The sequence below is a fragment of the Physcomitrium patens genome, chromosome 14 (genome assembly GCF_059467195.1).
Source record: "Physcomitrium patens ecotype Gransden chromosome 14, ASM5946719v1, whole genome shotgun sequence".
Taxonomy (NCBI): domain Eukaryota; kingdom Viridiplantae; phylum Streptophyta; class Bryopsida; order Funariales; family Funariaceae; genus Physcomitrium; species Physcomitrium patens.
The window spans coordinates 14,121,039-14,133,759 of record NC_143423.1 but is presented as its reverse complement, the minus strand read 5'-3'; the positions used below and the strand labels follow the sequence as shown (position 1 = coordinate 14,133,759).

Here is a 12,721-nt window from a genome sequence, read left to right as displayed (position 1 = left end):
TAAACTCGCTTAGAGTTACTAGTTCAATTATTGGTAGGCTGGGATTTTAGTAATATTAATAATTAATATATTAAAAAATAAAACATGGATATTTCTATCATAATTTTTATTTATTTTACAACAAGAAAAATATTATTAATTAGAATGTTTGATATAAAATCTAAAATATGTTTTCATACTCAATTAATTTATTTCATCTACATACTGATTTGTACATAGAAAAAACCATAATTGTTTTGAAATAGGTGTTGATTGTTAATATATAAACTGTGCCTTTTCTTGTCATTTTTTTTTATTTGACACATGTGCCAAAAACCAATACAACTCTTATACTTGAGACCTTTTTTTTTTTTCTTTTTTTTTTTTTTTTATTGAATCCATAAATAAATATGTTTGTCATAAATTGCTATCAAATACATGGAATGATACACAATGAAGTCCACTACAGTAACACAAATCTGAGTTTCACCAAAACTCATCCACAATTCTACAAAAATAAATGATCTGGACCACATACCAATCTACTGCATTTCATCGTTTCAATCGTTTCAACAAAAATGATTCAAATCTCTGGATCTCAATCCTTCGAAGTTTCATGAAATTCCGCAACAATTCTTTTCTAACATCACAACCAATATTCCATTCCACTTAAAAAAAAAAAAAAAACCACCACCAAATAGTTGGAAAGCCTTTTTACTCTGAATAGCACAAGAATTCCAAAGCCTCAGTGTGAGATAGAGAATCATCATTATCTCCAGCACAGAACAAATGGAAAACCGAAAAGGAAAAAAATAAAATAAAAGACGAAGAAGGAAGAAAAAGAAAAAAGCAAATACCGACAGTCAACCGTATGAAACAGACGTGCACCGACACAGCCCAACAGTGTGTTCACGAAAACGCCGAAGAGTCGAGTTTCTAGTATACACGCGACCACGCGATTGAAGGTGTGGGTCATGCACATAGATTTCATTCAGCCATGCACAATTCCATGGCATTGACGCCGCTTCTGCTGCAAGCTATGTCGATGGTGCAACTGCTGTGAAAATTTCAGCACTTGTGGCCGTGGCTTGCAGAAGAGGTTGGGATGAAATCCGAGGGGAATCCGAGTGACCCACCTGTAGAATCACGCACTCGCTGCGATGATGAAGACAGGGGATGCGTCGCAAGAGCGTGTTGTGCGAAGAGAATTGATGAGACAATTCCCGTGCCGGGCTTCGAGTCTGATAGCTGGAATGGATAATGAGGGTTGTTATACCGACACATCGCCATGAGATGCGTTGCGATGGCGAATGCGCGTGCACATGGATCGCTCCCCGTCCTCCGCTTTGTAGAGAGTTTGCTCCTCATCACGTTCGAAATCAGCCGACTCCATGCAAGTTTCGAAGTGAAAAAATATTCGTAGCAGAGAAAAGGAGGGAGAATACAGAGTCGATAGTTTTTTTGATTTTTGATTTTGTTTTGGTAATCCCTCTTTTTCTCTTCCACCTTTCTGATTTGTTGGTTCTCTTCGCGTGTGTGCGAATCAATTCATGTCCTCCACCCTGAGCCTCTCTGCTTACAGATTCCCCACTCCGCCTCAATAAAATTGCAAGCCAGCTTGAAGGGACTGTTTCGGATAGCCTGACTTACTCCGCGAACTCTTGTCTGTCATGTACCGGCTGAACCGAGCGTTCCAACTTACATCGATTTATTGGTTTCGAGTTGTCTGCTCCTAGTCCAAATAAGAATTGATTGGATGGAGCCCAATCACACCTACGTCGACAAAAAAGGTATCAGTTACATCAAACATTTCTGGATGCTCTCAGCTGAATCCCGAGGTTGCGGAGGTTTCTGGAAAGAGAGGCAGACCAGAATTCATTGCTGATAATATTTCATGCCGGAGATAGAAAAAGTCCAGTGATGGCAGGGAATCTGTCGGAAGCCCCAAGGTTATAGCCTCGCAGAAAAGCAGTATCAGCGAAGGATGTCTTGGCACTTCGAGGGAGGGACGTAGATTAGAAGTAAGGCTGAGCGAAAAGGGTTAGCCTACTTACAATGTGCAGAAGTACATCAAGGCCGCCAAAATGGCTGCTGCATTGATGCAGCGGTCGTATCCGCAGAATCACCGTCTGAGAGAACGACAGAAATTTGCGTCTGCAGTTGAAGAGAAAGCAGCTTTTCTCGTCTGGCAGCTTCTTTCAACGAATTTGAGTTGGAGGTCTTGTTTGGTTGCACTCCCTGCTGCATCCGTGGATTTGTACCAACGCCTGGAGATGGCACTTTGTTTAGAGTCGGAACTGCACCTTCGCAGCTCCCCACGCTCTCCAGATCGGTGTCGTCACCGTGAACATCACCCAAGAATTCAAGTTTGCGTGCTTCGTTCCTGAATTTGATCAGCTTGTGTGGAGATTTATGGCTCGCGGGGGTGAAGACTTCGCTCTCAGTCGTGCCGGTGGACGAGTCTTCCCTATGATTCAAGTGCCCATGAGCCTCACCGACGTGGTTACGCTTCTCCTCCAGCAGTGAAAACTTTGCACCTTTTGGGTGCTGCGGTGCTGGAGAGGGTGAAGCTCCGTTTCGCAATGCTTCTGGCTCAAGAATTGGAGCCTTTGGCTGTAGCATTCCCGCAGCATGTTGTTGTCGAAGGGACAGAGGCCAGCCCAAGTTTATGTGCTCCACGCTACCGATGTCGGTGGTGCACATTCCCACCGTGCTCTTCATGGAAAGGCTATCACTCTGTGGGTCACAATTCTGCTCGAAGTTGTTGTCGAAAACTTTGTTCTCGTGGCCACTCATTCTCGTGGCGCGATCAAGCCAGTTCCGCACCCATCCCGGTTTATCTGGCAGTCGATCGTCTGTGTGCCAATTAGCTGCTGGTCCTTTTAATGGTTTTGAGCCTGTTCGCCAACGTTGCCTTGAAAGGGCATATTCCATCGCTCGCTCACGCTTCAGAGCTGCTTCTTGTCTGCTCCTGAGCAAGGCCTGATGATCTTGCGCCGAGCGAATGCTCCCGTTCCATCTTTTGTTCACTCGTGGAGGTGGGTTTCTTCTTTGCTTCTGAGGGTCTGTTCTTGACATCTGCGTGCTGATTGACGGCGCCGGTTCTACCTCATCCTCTAAAACATCTTCTGTGGTGTCGTCACTAGGGTTGGTGCTCCTTTGCAGCTCGCCATCGAGGTTTTTCCGAGCTCGATGGCCTCGATATGCTGCCTGAATCGCCACAGCGGCAGAAACCAACCTTTTCTGCAAGCACTCTGCTGTGTCGCCCTTAATCTTAGCGTCGGCTTTCCTGACATCCAGATTTTCGAATTGTGCAACATGAATTGAATCGTCTTTTCTTGGATGTTCAAACTCACTGACTACAGCTGCGGTTGGAGTGTTCTCTACGACCCTCGTCGCCAATTTCACTTCAGGAAATGTTGCAGGAGGATTGCATTCACTTTTCGAACTTCGGGATTTTCTAGGACCTTTCTTATCAAGCACAGGAGTGATTGGCTGTCTCACCTTCAAAACCACAATCTGCGTCACCTTGGAAGCTTCTTCCTCCGCTATCATGTCAGAAATCCTGCCACCGCCGATGGCTTCACCTGGTATGGGAGAGAATTTCACTTTTGAAAGACGTTGCGGAGATGGTCTGCCGGTGGATTGCTTGGGTGATGGCGCCCCGCTCAAGGGTTTGCGATGAGCGCTCGGAAGCGGGCCTGAGAGCTGCTTTTTCACGTTCAAAGGCGAAGAGATGATACCACCCTGAAGACCCCCTCTGAGTAATTGTTGCAATACTGGAAGTGGTCCGGATTTGTGGCGGACTTTGCCCTTCGATGCTCCCAGTGGTGCCTCCTGCGATGCAGCTGTGACGAGATGCGGTGACGATTTGTCATTCTGCAGCCTTGTCGACTTAAAAGTCGAGGATCGACACAGAGGAATGGCAGATTCAACTGACTTTCTAAAGGGAGTTAGTGGCTCAGGGGTCGTCAACAGACTTTTTGCGTGCGAAACATTGAATGATTTGCGTCTGAGAAGGATAGGATTGACCGCCTCTTTTATGGGAGAAGATATGTGAATTACTCGCGAGGGGGACTCAAACCCTTGAGAAGTGTCATCCCTCTCCGTGGTCTCCACTGAGAACGCCTGGTGTTTGCAGCATGTCTGCAGCTGTTTCTTCACCACTGTGGCCGCCCAGGTCGTCTTCTTCTTCATTGTATGGCTTCTCTACCGAAGTTATAAGACTATCATTTCTATGTTTCCGAGGAAGACACTACCAATTGTCTGGTTCAACTCGCGCATCAGCAGCATCGCATACTTCCACGCATTTCTACAGCTTCTAGGTTCAGCCCCTTTCTTGCATAATTTGACCCTGTTGGCTCCAGATCATGATTTCCCTAGAATCCTATTTCTCTACACGAATTCTCACAAGTTTGCTGCTTCTTAGAAAGGAAACAACTGCTGCAAAAAACTCCTTTCCCTTGTTTAAATCTACATATACTTCTACTTGCAAAATTCGATGGGCGTGGTGAACAATTTAGCCATCTTTCTCCACATTGCCATATACTCTTTCGATCCCAGAACTTTGAGCAAAGTCGCAGGATTATGACTTCATTGTTCAGAGCCCATCGTCATCCATCTGGGGGAAAGTGGCGTGAGGAGGCCTTCACACTGACCATGCCTGGGGTTACACGAAATATCCCAACGTACGTAACGCTAATTGCAACCTGGAGTCACTGCACTGAGACAGGCATCATCTAATTGTGAGTCACGGTAGGTTTCAAAATCCTGGATAGCTCACAATGAGATAAAATCCAAAAGCAATCGGGGAGCAGTCGACCATAATCAGGTTCTCTCGCATTCGAGGTGGAGGACAGATGACGAGTCTTACTGAAAGAGAGAAAGGAAGAAGAAGAATGTTGAGCTTTGCAATGGGACGACAGCAGTGGAAAGAGCCAACAAATGCGAGAAAGCATGTGAGAACGCTCGACTCAGAATTCTGATGTAAAGCTTGCAGGCAATCATCACTTGTTTTTAGACATTTTTACGTTAACTATTACCAAGGCAGTAACGTTACCAGTCTCTACAGGAAAGACATCTCTCAGGAACTGATCACCACATTTCCCTCCTTAAGCTTAGTTGAGAAGGATTCTCATAGAAGAATCTTCACCATGAAGATCACTTCAGTGAGAAATGGTTGAAATACTATCAAATACAGACAAACACTAAGGATGGAGAACGAAGGCCTTGGCAGTGGTGTGAAGACATCCAGAACTTAGCCATCAAATCTGCTGGAAGACAAAAGGGGGCAAAGACATTCATTGGCGATTAATAAATGAGTACCAGCATGCTGGGAAATTGACAGGATCCGTTTGGAGTATTGCACAGTTTACAGCATGAACTGCCCGGATTAATAATGTCCTTGCTCGCCATATCCCATTTCCAAGGCTCTGGATTTTATGCAACAAAAGATTTGACGAAACTGCGCAGCAGGTCATATCCAGACTGCGTGGTACAACCCAACTGAAAAATCGTCTTTGCTCTCTTCTCGTTCTATCTCAACTGCAACAAACTTGATAATGCAATGAGGATACCAGGCAGACTAAGGGGCAGTGGCAAAGATACAATTGGGGTGGGGGGGGGGGGTACAGGTCCAGAGCAACTCCGTGGCCCGTGTGATGATGCCCATGTGATGAGGGCCCCGCGATGGACTTCGTTCACTCCTGACATTTCCAGAATTACTAAATTGTCGCCTCACCGGAATTCAGCTTTCCATGAGAGGGTTTGAGTGATTCCTAGGTCGAGGTAGGCAATGAAACACTTTTTAGAGGCGGAGCCATGAGTGCGTTGACAGTAAAAAAGGGGGAGGGTAGCGTAAATACCAACCCATAAGTGGATAGCAGCTGTCTGGTCCCTGACAAATTATTTGTACACACATTCGAACCTGTCGATGTGCAAGTCTTCTTTTCAACAGGCTGGCCTTGCTGGGGGAACACACATAATTGCTTTGGCAGAGCTACCGCAGTTGTACACACCTTGAGAACCATGAAGATGCATGCGTGAGAGTTGATTGTCGGAAGCTGACAAGATAGCTTCTGTCACCACCGCCCTGAAAACAGAAACTTCTTGATTGGGTTAACTAAGAAGATCTAATTTATCCAATTCAGTACGTCAATTCCCTACACTCATGTAGGATGTGCAAGTTCCTCATATCTGTGGTTGCTGAAGAAAGGTCGAGAGAAGCTTGATTTCACCTAATATTCGTCATGTTTTTTTCCTTCTGTTTTTTCTTCTTTTTTTATTTTTTGCAACCTTGCAATAGGTTTCGCCACGTTGGATTTGTGGTAGCAACCGGCAAACGCTAGATTTGTCAGACGTGACATAACAAGGTTCCATTTGAGTAATGTGTCGCAAAAATGTGTGCACAGCAAACTTCCCGAATGTTTACAGCAGTAAATTCGTGTTGCTATTCTCGACTCGACAATGGTGGATAGTCCTGTGACATTGCAGTATTTGGCAGAAGAACCATTTCTTAATAAATTGTATGGGTAGCATAAGCAGATGAAAATAATGAGAGTTACCGTGCTGACTCCTGGAAATGAAATATGCTTGATTCTCCTGTCATTCCATACCATTGTGAAGATTGACCACTGTAGATGGACAATTAGTGGAAAAATTCCCTTTGCATATTTCTGTTCATTTGAGTTGGTTTTTGGCACAGATTTCTCCGGAATAAATGAGTTGTTTCTTGTGATTAATTTTGTAGTAGTGATGTGGCAGGAATGCACTAGCCAGTGTACATGTGTATGATCGCATCGAAGTCTGGGAAGTTACGTGAGAGTCGGCATGATAAACCCGGTCCAGTCATATTGAAGTCCTCGGTTAGGCTGTGAATGCCTTGTGAGACGCGGTCAAAGGAAACCAATGCCTGTCTGTAATATAATAGTTTCCTGTTTATGTTCCTGTGCTAGCTTCTTCAGATATAAAACTTGTAATTCATCAACGAAACACCATCCATTAATCGGATTTGAAAATGGCATCTTCTCCGGGAATCTGGGCTTCGCAGCGCCGATCACTGAATGGAAGTTTCGATACTCTACTATCAAGTTTTTTGTTTTTTGTTTTTTTTTTTGTTTTTTTTTGTTTTTTTGTTTGTGTAGATGAACACAAATAGTATGGGAAGACATGCTTCCAGTGGTCAAGGACACAGTCTAGAACGTGCCAAGGAACAGTTCAAAGACACCGTCACTCTCCAGCAACCCAACATTTGTTTGTTTGTTTTTTCCAACCATGAAGGATGATACAGAGCAATGATGAACAGCATGTGACCTCCGCGTCGCTTGCTCAACAGCTCTGTGTCCACTGCACTATAGGTGAGATGTCACCCCAAACTACACTTCAACATACGTCGTTTCGGAGTAATATTCCAAGTGATACGCCAGATTTCTCCCACGCAGAGGTCCCTGTGAGGAGCTCTTGGGCTTTTCTTCAGGAGTCCCTGCGCATTGGCTCCCATTTTTCATAGCATGGCCCACTGTTCAGCTCGAATTCTAGTCGCAGATTCAGTTAGCGGAGACGGAAGTTGACAGACGACCCCAGTTTGTGTGGATCGACCGAGATGATGTCCCCACATGCCCCACAACCTACGAATGTGTGGTGGATTGGAATAGTACCTCTCATACCTCATTAATGGTGTGAGAGGATACAGGTGGGGCCATGAGTGATGGGGATACGTTGGTTAATTACAGTGGGTCAGGGTGTGTGGTCGTGGATTGCGTCGCTCCAGTTCAGATATGACTCACTGGGAAGGGCAGAGTAGTGGACTCAAACAGGTGGCATCGGAGCTGTCGAATGAAAGACCATGAGTGCGGTCGTCTTACAGTGGAGAGCAAAAAGCCGTCATGCAGCTCTGACATGCTACGTTACACGTGAAATAATTTTGAAGCAAAATTGTGAGAGCTCAAATTCATAATTTTCACTGTCAGTATTCCATGGCTCTCGAACACGATCGGCATGCAAACTACTAAGCGACCTGTGGATTTACTGAAGTAGGATTCATGTAGAATTTTTAGTTCGTAATTTTTGTTGCCGTTGCAATGGCTAATGTGGAGCTAATAAAAATTCATTCCCGAAGAAGAGACTTCGCGAGGAGAAAGTTTTTTGGTGATTCTCTAAACCGTGTTTTAATTCTCTTGTGTGCACTGTTCAATCATCATCGTCTGCCTGTTCCATGTGGGGCTTGAAGGCCATGAGGGACCGACGTAGCGTAGAGAGTACAACCCCTCAATGCTTCGCTCACTCAATATCTAGGAAAGCAGGATCTGATACGATTTCATAGCCTTTGATGGTCTTCACAATTCCCTGAAGGAAAGAATTGAAGTGCAGTCCAAATAAGGTGGAATATAAAATGATGTACTCTCTGAATGTGACGTGTTACGATCATTCAACCACATTTCAGTATCAAACAGAGACTCAAAGGTTCACAAATACAGATTCATTTATATGACCGTTCGCATGAAAAGCGCGAATGCTTGATGTGCTTGCGTGGTGTGTAGGACTGATCAAGTTGCATCGATTTTGAGGAGATGCCGAAGTCATGGATCTGTAGCATGTTGAGTTACCTTGTGAGGAAAGTCGTTGAAAAAGTGGCATAGATCCTTGACTCCAATTTAGTTTTTATTTCTGCATGTAGATGGTCTACATGTTGAACTAGGCTATATCTGCTCTGTGCGCACTCCAAGAATAAGTCACTGTGCATGGTGAATAATTCCGGATCGAAGTGGGTCATGGAAATCTGTGATTATGAATTTGGAGGGAACTGGACTTCTGTTCCATCCACACATTTGGATTGCATCTTCTTCAGGGATGTGCAGAATGAGTAGAACTAAGTTTTGTTACTGCCAAACACTCCATTCTGTGAATTGCGTGTCTAATTCTGTCATAGTTTTGTTCTGTGCATATTTCGATGCCCCTTCAGTTATAAGAATCGCTCAACGAATTCTTGTATCCGAACACGTGGGTGTTATTTCTGAGAAATTAATGTGTTCCTTGACGCTTCCATTCGGCCACAGATTTATGCTGCATTGTCGAAGTCTCATCAAAATCAGATTTATGAAATTTGACTTTTTTTTTATTGTTAAAGCTAGTCCCTAGCCACTGAGATAAGACTGACTGTTTTCAACTTGTTTAAGTACAGCGTTCCACTCCCTTGAACTACTCTGGAAGCTAATGTTGATTATTATTGAGCGACAGAGTATCCGATATTCAACGAAGAGTGGAACAACACATACTTCTCTGCTACCAATAACGCCTGCATATGTAAGAAATACGATTTGACCTCATTTTTAAAAGGGTAGAGAATTAACGTAGCTTTTCTGTGTAACAGTCCGTGCTGCATGAAATACGACGGGAATTGCGTCTTCTTTGTAATCTAATCGACAAACCTTCTGTGCAGATTCTAATTGGGTGCAGGAAAGAACAGCATTTAAAACGAAACTTGTCTAACTCCAATAAATACCGAAACAACGGTCGGTTGACTCTCGATGATAAAATTGTAGTTAGGAAAACTCTGACGCTCACAGCTGGAGGTCCAACACAACCCAATCGTCTTGACAATGCACAATTAATAGGGTTGTTTCGTTGAGATGATCAGCTGTGGAAACCCACAGCAAGTGAAAAAACAGACGCATCCTATTCTAGATAAGGCCTAGCTTACAGGAGACACTAAAATCCAGTAGGAAACCGGTAGTTTTGTGCAAGATGGCTCCAACTATGGACGCAGCAAAATGGTCTGTCTACAAAATGGAAACCCATTCAGCAACTCAATTTACATTAATCAGGCCGAAGAATACAATTCATGATAAATTCCCTGGTTACTGGTCTGGCAGGTCCTTTTTGCTCCTCGTCGGATAACCATTTTTGAAACTGATTTGCTTGACATCTTAACAAACAGGTTCCGACGATAAGGATTGTTTGTTGTACAGCAGTAAGCAGCAATTCTAGCTCATCTAACAGTGGTTACAAGCTTTCCGTACCCATTGAAAGATAAAACTGGTCTCTGTTCCGTGACTGATTTGTGCAGTTATACCAGAATATGACACTATCGTGCATGTACCTTAGATTTTAGTGGCAGAGACTGTAATGGCGCTGGTAGATGCTGATGGTCTACGAAAGATGTTTCGTAGCCGCCGCGTCAGGGTACTTGCCTCACCGCTGTCCACGACATGGTAACAAAACTGCTCAACACTCTGTTAGAGCAAGATCACGTCCATATCGTAACATTGGAAAGCTGCAATCACTCCCGTCAAATCCCAAATCCTTCCTTACATCCATCACCACCACGCTGGACGCGATTGCTTTTCTCCAGTGATATCTGAGAATTGAATTGAACATTAGTTTCAAATGTGGGTTGAGTCTAACAGAGACAACAGATCGCAGATATGCGATTTAGTGTGCTGTAGTTGAGATTGAATTGTTACTACAAGAGTTTGAGAGGTTGGCTTAGAGCTTGGCAACCACGAAAATGGAGAACATCTGGTCTTCTAGTGCCACTCTAGGAAGTTCTGCAGCTCTTGCCAATGAAACTCCTTAACAATTTAGCTCCTTCTTTCTAAAGTTTGAAAGAACTATCTACTGTGACGTGCAACAACTGATCAGATCAGCGAGTTTTGAAGGTCAACTCAGCATATGTTTAGGATCGCAATTCAAGCTGATTCTTAAATTGCTGCCTCTTTCTTCCTTTGTTATACAAATATGGTGGTTCCTTTATCATCATCACCAGGAGGCAGAAACTTCTCTGTATTATCCATACATATTAGAGAATCACAGATACTAAGATTCGCAGTGCAATATGAAATTGTTTATCACGATTCACGGTGCATTATGGGTCTTCATTATTCCAATGAGATTCATAAATTCTCCTCACGTGAGCCTCTTGAGCCTGCCCCTTTCCTTCCTTCAATCTCGCTCTCATTTCCCCTTAGACACTCCTGATTGATTTCGAATGGCGAACTTTGACATGGGTGAGTAGAACTTGGATTGGTGAACTTCTTGTCAGCGTTGGATTAAGTGAGATAAAATCCTTGAGAGACGAGATAGTCCTTCTAAGGCGAAAATTAGCGCCTAGGGTTTCCCTCCTACTCGCCTGAGAACCACCAATGCCCTCCAATGCAAGGACGAAGATTATAACCATGGACAGACCCATAGGGTCAAGGTATCAACACCTGTTCATGGTATCAATATCTAGTCATGGCAGCAGGCATAGTAAGGATATAGATCATAGTATATACACGGAACATAAGTATATCAATAATGGTATTAAATCACTTTGGAAAAATCAAATTGTTATGCTCGAAGCATAGTTCAAACAGATTGATATATTACACAATTATACAATAAAAACAACTCTCTTCTTCATATTACATTGCATTGTGCTTTTAACACTGAATAGAGGTCTTCAGGAGCGATTACATAGTGGAGACGATGTTGGACGTGCCCTGTAGAATATTCCTTCACATCGCTCCCTCATGGGCCGAAGGAATCTGGATTGATATAGGCAACAAATGCTCTCTTTCTCTCTCTGAGAGTCTCCCTCGCTCACTGGCTCTATGTTTAAACACACACACACACACACACATGTATATATATATATATATATATATATTTGTATGTAAATAATTTTGAAAATTTTTGCAGAAACGAAAGTTCTTTTTAATGGCATTAGTGACCACATGTTTAGATCCTTCTGATCCGAGTATCTTTCTCAACGCTACTCAAAGTAACATATTTCTTACAATTAACGGAGCTAGTTCTAAATGCTACACTGAGCGGTGTCAGAGAGTGCATGTGCAAGACTAATCCATTTTCGCCGCCACTGAAACAAGCAGACAAAATCAATCCAGTTTGCTACCATTACTCCAGTAGTCAGCGTGGTGAACATGTTTCCTTGATTGCAACCCTAAACTCTAAATCTAATCCATACGCCTAATGAACTCTCACCTCAACTGACAACTCATATCACCATCACTCGTTAAACATCACTTAATCCACAAGATTACCCTAAACCCAAATTACAGGCTTCAATTCGTTGGCTTCATCCATTCGCTTGTTTCATCCGTTTGTTAGCGTGGTTAAAAGTTTCCCTTGTGTCCATTTGTTATTGCATCAACTGAAAGTGAAGATTAATATTTATTTACTTATTTGTATACTTGTACAAAATTACGTTACAACAGTTAGACATTTGCAATATTAGTTACTTCAAAACTAACAATAGAATGTATAATTTTGGATTTTATTTGGTATTGTATCAATACATGTAGATGTTTTCAAAGGTAATGTTATAGACAATTTTTATGAGATATTTAACTTGTGAAAATTGTGACAATCATTTTATTTTTTGATGTTTTTTCGTTTCTTTTCTTTTCTTTTCTTTTAACATTATAGATAGAAAGATAGACAACAAATGTAGGCAAGAAAATGAATATAAAGTTTGGTATTTTTGTGTTCTTCGAAGACATTGATGTAAAGTTGATAAATTTTCAAGAACTATGATGTCTATATAATATATTCTGATGTTCTTTATAATATTGAATAAAATTAAAAAATGAAAGATAAGTTAAATACAAACAAAAAAAATAGTTTGTTTTTAAATAATATTTTTTAAAAAGAGGATGAGTAGTATAATAAACTTCTAATTGAAATTAGTCATTATATATGCTTGTTTTTAAACTTCAGTACATTCAACATTTGTACAAAGTAAAAG

At 42.4% G+C, this 12,721-nt stretch overlaps 1 protein-coding gene and 2 long non-coding RNA genes across 6 annotated transcripts; 1 reads left to right on the top strand and 2 right to left on the bottom strand.

Annotated features, from left to right (window-relative positions):
- Positions 1-677: 677 nt before the first annotated feature.
- Positions 678-4,176, bottom strand: LOC112291782 (uncharacterized). Of its 4 annotated transcripts, XR_012218968.1 has the most exons (3): positions 2,034-4,176; positions 1,849-1,911; positions 678-1,752 (listed from the first exon to the last, which is right to left on the bottom strand). XR_012218968.1 is itself a non-coding variant. In XM_073538869.1 (2 exons), the coding sequence occupies exon 1, from the start codon at positions 4,174-4,176 to the stop codon at positions 2,050-2,052; it is 2,127 nt and encodes a 708-aa protein (XP_073394970.1). In that variant the 3' UTR covers positions 678-1,911; positions 2,034-2,049. The 4 variants fall into 4 exon arrangements, 2 of the variants coding, with proteins under 2 accessions (XP_073394970.1, XP_024395433.1); XR_002972511.2 differs by having other exon boundaries at positions 1,849-4,176; XM_073538869.1 differs by having other exon boundaries at positions 678-1,911.
- A 2,952-nt stretch (positions 4,177-7,128) lies between these two features.
- LOC149987871 (uncharacterized) lies at positions 7,129-10,575 on the top strand. The gene is made up of 2 exons (XR_016506413.1): positions 7,129-9,279; positions 9,416-10,575. It is a non-coding gene; the product is annotated as an uncharacterized LOC149987871 (long non-coding RNA).
- LOC149987870 (uncharacterized) lies at positions 10,382-11,996 on the bottom strand. The gene is made up of 2 exons (XR_016506414.1): positions 11,431-11,996; positions 10,382-11,183 (listed from the first exon to the last, which is right to left on the bottom strand). It is a non-coding gene; the product is annotated as an uncharacterized LOC149987870 (long non-coding RNA).
- Between the last annotated feature and the right edge of the window lie 725 nt (positions 11,997-12,721).

Coding starts and splice junctions, on each gene's coding strand:
- LOC112291782 (XM_073538869.1), bottom strand. CDS start 4,176: ATGAAGAAGAAGACGACCTGGGCGGCCACAGTGGTGAAGAAACAGCTG.